A 13,135-nucleotide genomic window follows, 5' to 3' on the forward strand; every position below is an offset into this window, starting at 1 on the left:
ACTTCCTAAGAGTGTAGATATAGGTATAAGCTTCCAAATCATCAGGTTATTCAAAGACATCTAAATTCTACTTCAAGATTAAATATTATATGTGATAGTTTAAGGAAGATAGGAAAGGAGTTTGCTTTCTTCCTGATAATAAAGGGAAGAAACTGGTGAATGTTAACAGTAGAGAAAAGCAGTAGCCAAAATGTCTAGAGGCCTGGGTGATGATGAGTATTACAGTCTGACTGAGGTGTTGGCTACACTGGCAGGGCCCAGGCCATGTCCAGGCCCAGCAGGATTGTGAAGCCCAGTGGTGAGAAGCCCCCTGAGTTTGAGTTGGGCATCTCCCAGGCCCTCCTGGAGCTGGAGATGAACTTGGACCTCAGGGCCCAGCTGCAGAAGCTGAACATCATGGCCACCAAGGAAATTGAAGTTGGTGGTGGTCAGAAAGGTATCATAATCTTTGTTCCCGTTCCTCAACTGAAATTTCTCCAGAAAATTCAGGTCCTGCTGGTATGTGAGCTGGAGAAGTTCAGTGGGAAGCGCGTTGTCTTTATTGCTCAGACGAGAATTCTGCCTAAGCAAACTCGAAAAAGCTGTACAAAAAAACAAGCAAAAACTACCCAGGAGCTGCACACTGGTAGCTTTGCATGACACCATCCTGGAGGACTTGGTTTTCCCAAGTGAGATTGTGGGCAGGAAAATCCGCATGAAGCCAGATGGCAGGCAGCTCGTAAAGCACAGCAGAACAGTGTGGAACCCAAGGTTTAACGTTTTCTGGTGTCTATAAGAAGCTCCTGGGCAAGGATATAAATTTTGAATTGCCAGAGCTTCAATTGTAAACAAATATGACTAAGTAAAATATTATTCACAATTTAAAAAAACAACTTGAGTGAAGAATCATGCAACAAAAACATCTCCTTTGATCCTCACTGTAGCCCATGGAGGGGATACTTTCGTGACCCCTTTTATGATCCCTGTTTCCCTGTAAGGAAATTGGAAGCAGAGTCAGCAGGCAGTAAGTGTAACAGCCAGAACTTGTGGGTCTGACCCCTGAGCTCCTCACCATCCTGCTTGGCTCTCCCTTACTCTGCTGTGCTCCCTGATTGCTTTGGGCAGATTGGACTTGGGAAAATTATGAAGGTACGGAAGAATTGTGGCTGATTCTTAAGCTGTTGCAGCTGTTCCACTCCTCCTGCTCCCTCCTTCAAGTTTCTTCCCAGGGCCGAGCAAGGGAAGTGATTAGAGAGCGATCACCTGTGTTGCCAGCTTGCGCCCTGGGGCCCCGTGTCTTGGGGCTTGGGGGTGGGGGCTCCCACAGACCACTGAGCAGAGGTGTGATGGCCGTCTCTGCTGAGTTCAGTGACACAGCAGAAAAGGGTTTTTTCCTTAGCCAGCTGATTTATCATGAGACCCACAACCCACTTTCGTGTAATTTTTTCCTTTTGTTTCCGACTCTTATTTTCAGCACCCAAACCTGGCTCCCTATTGAGACCCAAAGTGCTTGTTATTGTCCTTAGTGGTTTGTTGAACCGGGCTTAGTTTTCTGTTGTTTCTACAAAGACCAGGCATGGGTCTGCCTTTCACAATCAGATGTGTGCAGTTGTGTATGTTTCAGAACTCTTTGTATAGCCACTTCATTTTTATTGTGTAAGTTCAGTGTTTGTGTGGTGGTGTTTGGAGCATTGGTTCCCTGTGGCTGTGACCGACTGTGCCTTCCTGTCTCATGATCCTCAGCCCCCTCCTCCCTAGATTTAATGGGACTGAAAATGGTATCATGTCAAATATGGTTACGTAAATATGTGTTATGAATATTTGAAAGTCTTTTCTCCCTTCAGCTTTAATTTGTTGAAACCTTTCTTAGCTTTACAATTTTCTGTTTATTGTGATTTTTAACTCTATTGGAAACCTAACTCTATTTACATGTTACTGTTTAATGAGCAAGATAATGTGGGAGGGGAAAGTTTCTCAGATGTGACTGAGTTTTAATTAAGTGGTATGTAGGCCTGTTGAACATGTAGACAGATGCTTTTGTATATTTTGCGTACAATTAGTTCTCTTATTGTAGATGAATAACTTAGGACCATCACCTCAAAACAAAACAGAAAAAATAATCAAGGACAAACACTGAATTTCTTCCTTGTAAGCTAAGGGTTTGTTATACACAATTGCAAAATTTACTTTTCTCAGAAAGTATTATAATGCACAAGTTTAGGGTTTTAAAGGTTTTAAACTTGACAAGACCTTCATTGTCACTTGACAAGACAAAATCATTGAAGTCATGATTTAGCACTATGTTATTGCAAAAGGAGATAGGATTTGCCTTTTATCTTGATGGTTTTTGCTTGGAGACCTGTGTTTCATGGCCCACCCGCTCAGTTTCAGCTCTTTTTTTTCTCTCTTGCCTCTGCTTGTCTTTTTTGTGGCCTAACCCTACCTCTTCATCTATAAACTGTGAAATTTCCTTGGTTTCACTGATCTCTTTCTACTTGTCCACCTGATATGTGTAACCCTCTACTTGCTGAGAAAACAGACTCTTTTATTATCCCTAAATGTCACCTCTTTATCATGTGCTTACTTTTAAACGGTCCAGCAATGCTAATAAACTCACAATATGTACTTTTCTGAACCAGGTCAAAATTTAAGAGTGTTTTTAATGCAAATAAAATTGTTCAACTACAAATGGTAAAAACACTAAAACAACCAGGCCCGTGACTTTTCTGTTACTCCCTGACTGTGGTCTCCTGCTCGTCCCCTCTGCTGTCCAGGCCCACCCAGGTCACCTTCTTCTCTGGCCTTGAGCTGGCATGGCAAGTGTCTCTGATCAGCCTGGACACCGTGGTCAGTTGTCTCAATAGCATTCTCCGGACACTCAGAATTCTGGATGCTGCCCCTGAGCACCCCCTCTGTGGTGCCATTTTGGGGCTGCACATGATGGGTCCTCCCCCTGCTTTGAGAAGGGCCTGTTCTCTGCATCCTCGTCGGGGTTCTCAACACCTCGTCATGTTGCACTATTTGTATCATCTCTGGGCCCATCACGACTTTGTGACTCTTCCTTGGTCAAAAAAGTGCTTGATGAAGCATTGAAGAACTGTGCAGAGACTCCTGAAAGTTTATTTTTTTTAAAAAAAAAGGGTAATTAGAAAAGGACAACTACTGTGATAGAGAAAGTCTGTTATAGAGAGTCTGACATTCTAATGGCCTTTAAAAAAATAAGGTTCGTTCTGGGTTTCTGCATTTCTCTAGTTCTCTTTGGTGAGTGCAGGTGTTTGTGTTGTTTGCACAGTGCAGTGTAACTGTACAATTATAGTGGACCCACGTCTTTATTCTCTGACTTTTTGGTAACTTGAGAAAAACGATACCATTTTACCTTCAGTGCCTTTCGCCAGACACTCTAGCAAATAGAAGATAAATTAGCATACAGGATGGAAATAAGTTACTCTCCACATTTATGGATGAACAACTTGGTGGTTCAGATGGTGAAGAATCTGCCTGCAATGCAGGAGACCCAGATTTGATCCCTGGGTTGGGAAGATTCCCTGGGGGAGGGCGTGGCAACCCACACCAGTGTTCTTGCCTGGAGAATTCCATGGACAGGAGCAGAGGTTCATGGGGTTGCAAAGAGTCAGACACAACTGAACGACTAACGCACACAATTAATGCATAGTTGGACTTATCCTTTTTCTTTTTTACTTGTGCCAGATTAGTGGCTAAACTGAGAATTAAATCAAATTTTGACTTTTTAAGATTCTCTGATTAGTCATAAATTCCTCTTTATATTTGCCAGGATAATAATTAGTGAAATAATTTGAATTTTGTGACCCATTAAAATATTTTTTTGTCTACTGTGTTGAAAACGTGACATTTGTGTTGTGTCTCAATTTATTTTTCTATGGAAGGTTAAAACTAAGAAAGCTTTTATGCTGACTAAATCCCCCTTGTTAAAACTGTATATTAGTGATAGCAAGTATTTCTTAAAGCTGTGATTATTTACAATGGGCTGAAAAACAGTGTTTTTTGGTGTTTGTGTGTGTGTGTGTGTATCAAACCAATTAGAAATTGTTTTTACTTTTAAAAATTACAATAAAAAAGTAGCAAAACATTTGTATTAATTTTTCTCTATTACCCTAGTACAGTGATTAAGAAATATTTGTTCATAAAATTGATGAAGTTTTTAAAGTCATGAAACCAAGACAATATTTTGACAGTTCATGACACATGTTTTCACTCGTTAGTGTAGCAGCTGCGTTATTTGGGAGCTGTGTGACATGAAGCTGCCCCAGGCTCTGAGGGTGGCAGGAGGCGCCTCACTTGTCCTGGGCCTGTTGGGAGTCTCATCTCATAGCTCCCTCTGCACTTCCAAGTAAAAGCCAAGGGTCCTGTCTCATGAGCTAATGTGAGTTGTTCTTAAGGATTTTTATTCTTTTATGGCAGCACTATTTGTTCCTTTTTCTTTTGCCTTAATTGCCTACCTTTCTCTGTCTGTTGCTGCTATTTTACAGTTTTTACAAAGACTTCTCTTGTCTGGAATATTATTATATTCTTCCAACTGATTTTCTATTGCTCAGTCCTTCCAATTTCTGCTTTCTTTCTCGAGTATAAACTGCTCATGTGAATTCTTTCCCCAGATAGTTTTATGGTTCTTTACTGTTTACAGACCATTGGATACACTGCTTCTCATGATTTCTCTTTCTTGTATCTGAAAATCCTCCCCACCTTGGCTTCACCTATCCATAACTAGTTCAAGTATGTATTAAATAGCTGTGGTGTACTGACTCCTTTAACAAGATACAAGCTAGCCTTTCTGATCCTGAATGAATGGGGGAGAAGTCTTATTCCCAGTACTTATGCTTCAGTTCTAAATTTCTGTCACTTTTCTTCTGAGAGTTTCACGCTTGCCCTTACTGGGTTGGCTGGTGGCCATCTTCCTGTCTATTCATAATGTTTTTAGAAATGTGATGTCTGACAGTTTCCTTATATTCTCTCTGTAATTATTTATACCCAGCAAATTCATTGTGTTTATCATTGCTACCATTCTCTTTTTAACTTTTTTCCTTGAAATTTGGCCCTTTTGCATATCCTATCAAAGCACTGAGGAAGCATTTTATACTGCCTTTTAGGTCCTTTTTATATACATCTTCTCTTTGTACTTTGTATACTGCATTAATCTGGGCTGAGAAAACTGTTTACTCATAACTATAATCATGTTTGTACGTCATTTATATAAGGCTTTTATATTTGTTCATATATTTGAGCTGAAAAGTTCTGTTAGATGATTGTGATCAATTTATAGCCTAAGAAACGCAAGGGTCAAGGAGTGACCCAGCATCTCCTAACTGGGGGACGAATTCTCTCCAGGATCAGCTGCCTCCCTTCCCATCCTGTTTTGTTGTCCTCTGTACTTACTGGTCAAGACTGCCATAAGGCAGTTTTGTGTATGTACTGGAATATGTACATTCCAGTCTATGTACTGGAATATGTACATTCCAGTCTGTGTACTGGAATATGCTTTAGTGACTTTAGTTAGCAGTTTGAATTTATTATTTTCATTTGATTTCCCCAGCATTTCTGTCAGTTAGGCAGGCCTGGCATTATTAATACTATTTTACATTATTAACACTATTTTACAAATGATAATAATGCTGATTGCCAATTTGCCAAACCAGTGATTTAAAGAACAGAAACAACAGCAGGTCATCAGACTCGTAGCCTGTGCTGTTTTCATTGCCCTATGTATAAGATACATTGGAAAGTGAAATGTGTTTTTACTTTGTGGGGATTGAACCTGGGTCAGAAAGATCCCCTGGAAGAGAATGGCAACCCACTGCAGTATTCTTGCCTGGAGAATTCCATGGACAGAGGAGCCTGGTGGGCTACAGTCCATAGAGTCGCAAAGAGTCAGACACGATGGAGTGACTAACACTTCACTTCACTGAAACATTTCTCTGGTTGTGTTCTGTATTAAAATGTGAAATATTAAAATTAAATTGCAGCTGTTGTTTTAACTTAGCCTGAGTTTTATGTGCCATGGTATTACTAGTCCAAGGCTAAAGAGAATGAATCCCTTTATGGTATACTGTCAGAAATTTGTTACTGGAGGGAGAAATAAAACCAAAGGCCAGAGATGTGTTTTAGGCACAACATCATTCTGTGTCACTCTCCACCATTTGCGTGTCCTGCTCTCAGAGTGATTCTGACCATTCTTGGCCCATAGAGGGGGGATTTTGGGGAGGGGATGTCTGTACTTGTGACACTTTCCTCGCCAGTGGCTACAGTGTCTTGAGATAGCCCGTAGTTTTGCTTCATAATCCGTACGCATTGTTTAATCAGTGACTTGATTGATTGTAGAACAGCTTTTCTACAGAGAGTCTTGAAAGAAAGCGAAAGCTGCCCAGTCATTTCTGACTCTTTGTGACCCCATGGACTATAGACTACCAGGCTCCTCCATCCATGGGATTTTCCAGGCAAGAGTACTGGAGTGGGTTGCCATTTCCTTCTCCAGGGGATCTTCCTGACTCAGGGATTGAACCTGGGTCTCCCACATTGCAGGCAGATGCTTTACCATCTGAGCCACCAGGGAAGCCCTTGAGGGCAGCACTTGAGAGCATCTTGAGGTCATATGTTAACTAGCAGCAAGAAGCTCTAGTGCCGAGCGGTAGAGAGTAGAGCATCTGGAATCCCCTGTGATTGTAATGATACTTTAGTCCAGAACTTCCTTTAGTTGTTAGGTCTGCATGAACCCCTGTTTGACTGTGGTTTTCTGGATGTCTGCATCTGAGTCCCTGTTGATGGAGCTGTGGGTGTGGAGTTGTATCAAGGAGGTGATAAAGTGTACAGGTGGAGCCTTTAGGTAGAATGAACCATGTTGCATTTCCTCATTTCTAAATATATAAGACGACAGTGTATCACAGGGAAGAGAGTAGTAGAGTAGTGTAGTGTAGTGAACAAACAGGAAGTTGGGAGTCAAAAGTTTGAATTCCTGCTGTACTGCTGCCTTGCTCTCTGACCCCAGAAGTTCCCCTCTTCTCAAATATACAGTAAACTCACTCGTTTGGGGCTGTTGTAAGGATATGGATGAGGACTCTGCACATGTAGGTGCTGTTCACATGTTACTTATTTTAATGAATAGTGATTACGATATGTTAGGTCCTTTAACGAAAAATATTTCAACTCCAACCTGTCGTCAACACTGCAGGCAGGCAGTGCCGTCTCCATTTGACAGACAGGCATCCAGAGTGTGGAGAGTCTTGGTGACTCACTCTAGGGCCTGCTGAGCAATGACTTCAGACATAAGCTCTGTTTATCCCTAGCTTTGTGCTGTGCTGTTGGAGAAGGAAGTGGTAACCCACTCCAGTATTCTTGCTTGGAGAATCCCACGGACAGAGGAGCCTGGTGGGCTACAGTCCATGGGGTCGCAAGAGTTGGACATGACTTAGTGACTAAACCACCACCACCACTGTGCTGTGATGTTATAAGGGGTCAGTAGTAGAGGAGTGTGAACTTTAACAACAGTTTGCATATTGCTCTTAAGGAAACAGTACTCTAAATTAGGAATCGGGAGACACAGATGAGCACTATATTTCTGTATTATTTATGGGGAAAGTTACTTAAACATATTCTATGAAATACCTTTAAAACACTTGGCTATGTTTCTCCTAAGGTTTACGTATGAAATGTTTTCTCGTGACTTTTTGTCAGAATTTTGAAAATTTCCTTTGAGGTGATCAAAGTATGTTTTATAAATTCGATTTTGATATTTTATTCTTTTTTTTTTTTTTAGTCATTCCTACACTGGTCAAGACTACAGTACACAGGGCAATGCTGGCAAGATTTCTTTAGATCAGATCGATTCGGTAAGCATCTCATCCTGTTAAACCTTTGTCAACAGAGAAAAAAGATTTTCTTCAACCAAAGATTATTTTTAGGGTGGGGTGATGGAAGAGAATGTTATTTCATTGCTTGCCAATCATTTTAAAAATAAATGCCATGTGCTGTGCATATGACTTTTTGTCATTATAGGAAAACCAAACAATCAGAAAATTATTTGTAGTCTGATAAAAACAATTTAACCAGTTTTCCAAAAGGAGGTTTCTTTTAAGTGATGACACTTAAATAGTATTTATGTGTTTATATTTAAACACCATATAATTTAGGAAAGGAGAAATGGAGAGTACTAAGTATAGCTGTCTCCTAGGGCTGCTGTAACAGCAAACCACAGGCTGGGTACTCTGAACAACAGGATCTTATCTTCTCACATTTCTGGAGGCGAGAGTTCATGATCAAGCTGTCAGCTATCAGTTTCTTCTGAGGGCCTCTCTTCTTGGCTTCTGGGTGTCTGCCCCATCCCTCTGTCTCTTTCTCTGCTTAGAAGGCTGCTAATCACCTTGGACCATGGCCCCACCCCCATGATCTCATTTAACCTTGATTGCCTTCTTACAGGTCCCAGCTCTAGATACAGCCACATTCTGAGATTGTGGGGTTAGGACTTGGCATATAAATTTGAGAAGGATGCAGAGTATTCCATGACACTAAGTATAGGTCTTGTGTTGCCTCCAGAGTGGGCAGTTCATTTCAGCTTCACTTTGTGAAGCTCTATAGGAGAATCAATGTGTGTACACTCAACTACACTTTTACTGTATAGAATTTCACTTTAATGCACTTTAGGATTTCTGCATTACCCAAAAAAGGGAAAGTAAGTCAACCATAAATAATCTTTGTTTAGATAATTACCAATTTATTTACAATAAATTAAAAGTACACTGAGGTTTTAATGCTTGGAAACAAGAGTTATAATGGTGAGTAGGGGGAGATTCTGAGCTTTTGGAGACCAAAATGAATAGATCATCTTCCTATTCAAGAAATTATAATCAAGTAGAAGTTGTTACAATGAAAGACAAAGAGGCTGCCTGGTCAGTCAGGGGAGCAAAGTGAGACCCATCCCTGCTCACAAGCAAAGTGGAACCTGCCAAGGAGCCCATGAGAGGTGGGAGTTAAGTCTCAGGAGGAGGATACTTGAGAAGGTGAGGGAGATACAGCTGAGACCATAAATGAAAAAAGTTTTCTTTAATTGTTAATTTCTTTAACACATTTATTTGAATTTGCCTTTTGAGAGCCATTTCTCTTATTTTTGTGTTTACTTTTGGGTTATTTTAAAATTTCATCTGTGATTCACCAGTTGTACTTTTGAACATATTTCCCAGTAAAATGAAATGTTAGGTATACATGAAAACCCATACACTCATTTATTTGAAATAACCCTAAACTGGATTTGACCCAAATGTCCTTCAATGAGTGAATGAGTGAATGGTTAGACAAATGGTATTACATCCACACACTGAGGAGATATTACTCAGCAATAAAAAAGGAACGAGCTATTGATAGCTGCAATAATTTAGAAGAATTTTGTAGGAATTATGCTGAGTAAAAAGCCACTCTCAAAACTTTATATGATTCTATTTATGTAACACTTGAAATGACAAAGTTACAGAGGTGGAGAATAGCTTAGTGGTTGCCAAGGGTTCGGGAATGGTGGGGGCAGGCTGCAGAAGGTGGAGGTTATAAGAAGGGAGATAGGAAGGAGCCTGGTTGGGTGGGGGGGAATTCTTGAACCTACATGGGAAAAAGTTCCATAGAGTTAAGTACACAGATATGAGCACGTGAGTGTCACAGAAAATCTAAATTGTGTTAGTGTCAGTATCTTGGTGGTGATAATTCACTACAGGTTTACAAGATATTACCTTTAGGGGGAACCAGATACATGACATCTCTTTGCATTATTTCTTACAACTGCATGGGAATCTATAGTTATCTCAAAAGAGAAAGTTTAATTAAAAAAAAAAGAAAATAGGTGAAATAAATGTTAATAATTTACTTAACCTAATATATCTAAAATATTATCATTTTGACATGTAATCAGTATAAGAATATTAATAAGAAAAACAATTCATCTGTAGTCACAGTGAGACAATAATAACTTCTTTATGGTTTTTGTTTTTATTCCAGTTAAACTGAATTTGTAATTTGCAAATTAGATTGATTTTGTAACAGATATTGTGGAGATTGATAAATAACAAAATATTCTTTTTTTCTGTAGCTTTCTACCAAGTCCTTCCCACCCTGCATGCGTCAGTTACATAAAGCCCTGCGGGAAAATCACCATCTCCGTCATGGGGGCCGCATGCAGTATGGCCTCTTCCTTAAGGGCATTGGCCTAACCTTGGAACAGGCGTTGCAGTTCTGGAAGCAAGAATTTATCAGAGGGAAGATGGATCCAGACAAGGTAATTTTGGAAAATCTGAGCAGTAACTGAAATTTTAATTTGGTCTGAAGACTAAAAAATTTTTCAATATGCCCCTATAATGTAGTTGAAATTCTATAATTTACCTATGTAAAAAGAAACTCATTAATTAATCTAATATTTGCTAAACAGAAGGTTGGGAAAGGTTGATTCAGTTCAAAGGGTAAGATTGAAACAGCCAATGTAAGATGTAAAGTAATGCTTGGATGAGGATGCTGTACTTCTCTTTGGTAGGTAGACTGCCAGTATCGCTGTACCTGAAATTGTGTTCTGAGTTGTGTTTCTGTAGGAATGCGTGTGTATATGTAATATATATAGGCATATATACATACATGCACAGAACTAGGAAATGCTGAGAAAGAATAAAGTGAAAACAGTTCTGAATGCATTTTATTGTGCTATGCAGAATCTTTCACAGGGAATTTATTTTTCCTCAAACTTTAAAATTTGTTTTGTATTTGGGTATAGCCAATTAACAATGTTGTGGTAGTTTCAGATGAATAGCAGTGGGACTTTGTCATACATATACATGTACCCATTTTCCTCCAACCCCCCTCCCATCCAGGCTGGCACGTAACGCTGAGTAGACTTTTGTGTGCTATACAATAGATCTTTGTTGGCTATCCATTTTGAATATAGCAGTGTGTACATGACCTTCCCAAACTCCTTAATTATCCTTTCCCCCTGGCAACCATAAGTTCGTTTTCTAAATCTTTCATAGGGAATTTTTAGATAGATGTTTATCACTGTAAACTTGAGATATCATTGTTTTTTCTCATTTTAAAAACTGACACTATATTATGATCATTTTCTTAGGTGGTTGAATCATTTTTGAAAATATCATTTGTATTAGTTGCATGAAATCACGTCCTTTGAAAGTGATATAATTTGCTTAATTATTTGCATGTTATTGAACACTTGGTTGTATCCATTTGACAGTGTCATAAATGTTATTGCAAACAATATCCTGAGCACATAAATCTCTGATTATAACTCTGATTGTGTCCTCTGTATGTATTCATCAGAGGATCAGTTTACTTGGTGAAAGACTGTAGACAGTTTTAAAGTTTTGTTGAATTCTATCATGCTACTAAATGACTGGAAAGTCTGTAAATTAGCCGTTGTGAGAACTTTGCTCTGTCATTGACATCACTGTATGTTATTGAAAATGTTTTTTGATCTTTTTATTAGGAAGTTGATGTATTAAGTAGATAGGTGTGTTAGGGTTCTCCAGAGAAACAGAACCAATTGTGTGTGTGTGTGTGTGTGTGTGTGTGTGTGTGTGTGTACACAGAAAGACAGGTATTTAACAGCCCATGTGATTATGGAGGCTGAGTCCCCAAAATCTTCAGGTAGCAGGCTGGAGAACCAAGAGGAAAGAGTTGGTGTTTCAATTTGAGTGTGAAGGCAGGAAAAAAAAGTCCGTGAGTGAACTCACAGCCCTCAGACAGGAGGTGTGTGTGTGTGTTAGTAACTCAGTTCATTCGCTCAGTTGTGTCCTACTCTTTGTGACCCCATGGACCACAGCACGCCTGGCTTCCTTGTCCATCACCAGCTCCCGGAGCTTACTCAAACTCATGTCCATCAAGTCGGTGATGCCATCCAACCATTTCATCCTCTGTCGTCCCCTTCTCCTCCTGCCTTCAGTCTTTCCCAGCATCAGGGTCTTTTCTAGTGAGTCAGTTCTTCGCGTCAGGTGGCCAAAGTGTTGGAGTTTCAGGTTCCGCATCAGTTCTTCCAATGAATATTCAGGACTGATTTCCTTTAGGATGGACTGGTTTGATCTTCTTGCAGTCCAGGGGACTCTCAAGAGTCTTCTCCAACACCACAATTCAAGAGCATCAATTCTTTGGAACTCAGCTTTCTTTATAGTCCAACTCTCCCATCCATACATGACTACTGGAAAAACCATAGCTTTAACTAGATGGACCTTTGTTGACAAAGTAATGTCTCTGCTTTTTAATATACTGTCTAGGTTGGTCATAGCTTTTCTTCCAAGGAGCAAGCGTGTTTTAATTTCATGGCTGCAATCACCACCTGCAGTGATTTTAGACCCCAAGAAAATAAAGTCTGTCACTGTTTCCATTTTTTCCCCATTTATTTGCCATGAAGTAATGGTACCAGATTATCTTAGTTTTCTGAATTTTGAGTTTTAAGCCAATGTTTTCACTCTCCTCTTCACTTTCATCAAGGGGCTCTTTAGTTCTTCACTTTCTGCCATAGGGATGGTATCATCTGCATATCTGAAATTATTGATGTTTCTCCCGGCAATCTTGATTCCAGTTTGTGCTTCATCCAGCCCAGCATTTCTCATGATGTACTCTGCATATAAGTTAAATAAGCAGGGTGACAATATACAGCCTTGACATACTCTGTTCCCAATTTGGAACTAGTCTGTTGTTCCATGTCTGGTTCTAACTCTTGCTTCTTGACCTGCATACAGATTTCTCAGGAGGCAGGCCAGGTGGTCTGGTATTCCCATCTCTTTTAGAACTTTCCCCAGTTTGTTGTGATCCACACAATTTGTTAGTCACTCAGCCGTGTACAACTCTTTGTGACCCCATGGACTGTATCCCACCCGGCTTCTCTGTCTGTGGAATTCTCAGGCAGGATTACCAGAGAAGGTTGCCATTTGCTTCTCCTGAAGATCTTTTTGACCCAGGGATCGAAGTCATGTCTCCTGCACTGCAGGCAGATTCATTACCATCTGAGCCACTGGGGAAGCAGGAGGAGATAACCTCTTAGTCACAGGAGAGTTGGCTTATTTGTTCTGTCCAGGCCAGGGGAGGATTGCATGAGGCACCCCATGCTGGGGAGGCATCTGCTCTGCTCAGTCCACCAATTCAGATGTTA

General features: G+C 40.1%; 1 protein-coding gene and 1 pseudogene across 1 annotated transcript in view; both read left to right on the top strand.

Annotated features, from left to right (window-relative positions):
* The window catches only part of PRIM2 (DNA primase subunit 2), a 336,446-nt gene that overhangs the window by 216,547 nt on the left and 106,764 nt on the right, over window positions 1–13,135 (top strand). The window contains exons 9-10 of the mRNA XM_005899721.3: window positions 7,766–7,838; window positions 10,079–10,264. Of these exons, the coding sequence (XP_005899783.1) occupies window positions 7,766–7,838; window positions 10,079–10,264 (259 nt within the window). The remainder of the gene's footprint in view (window positions 1–7,765; window positions 7,839–10,078; window positions 10,265–13,135) is intronic.
* LOC138985097 (small ribosomal subunit protein eS7-like) lies at window positions 265–827 on the top strand (annotated as a pseudogene).

Source organism: Bos mutus, chromosome 23 (assembly GCF_027580195.1).
Source record: "Bos mutus isolate GX-2022 chromosome 23, NWIPB_WYAK_1.1, whole genome shotgun sequence".
Classification (NCBI taxonomy): domain Eukaryota; kingdom Metazoa; phylum Chordata; class Mammalia; order Artiodactyla; family Bovidae; genus Bos; species Bos mutus.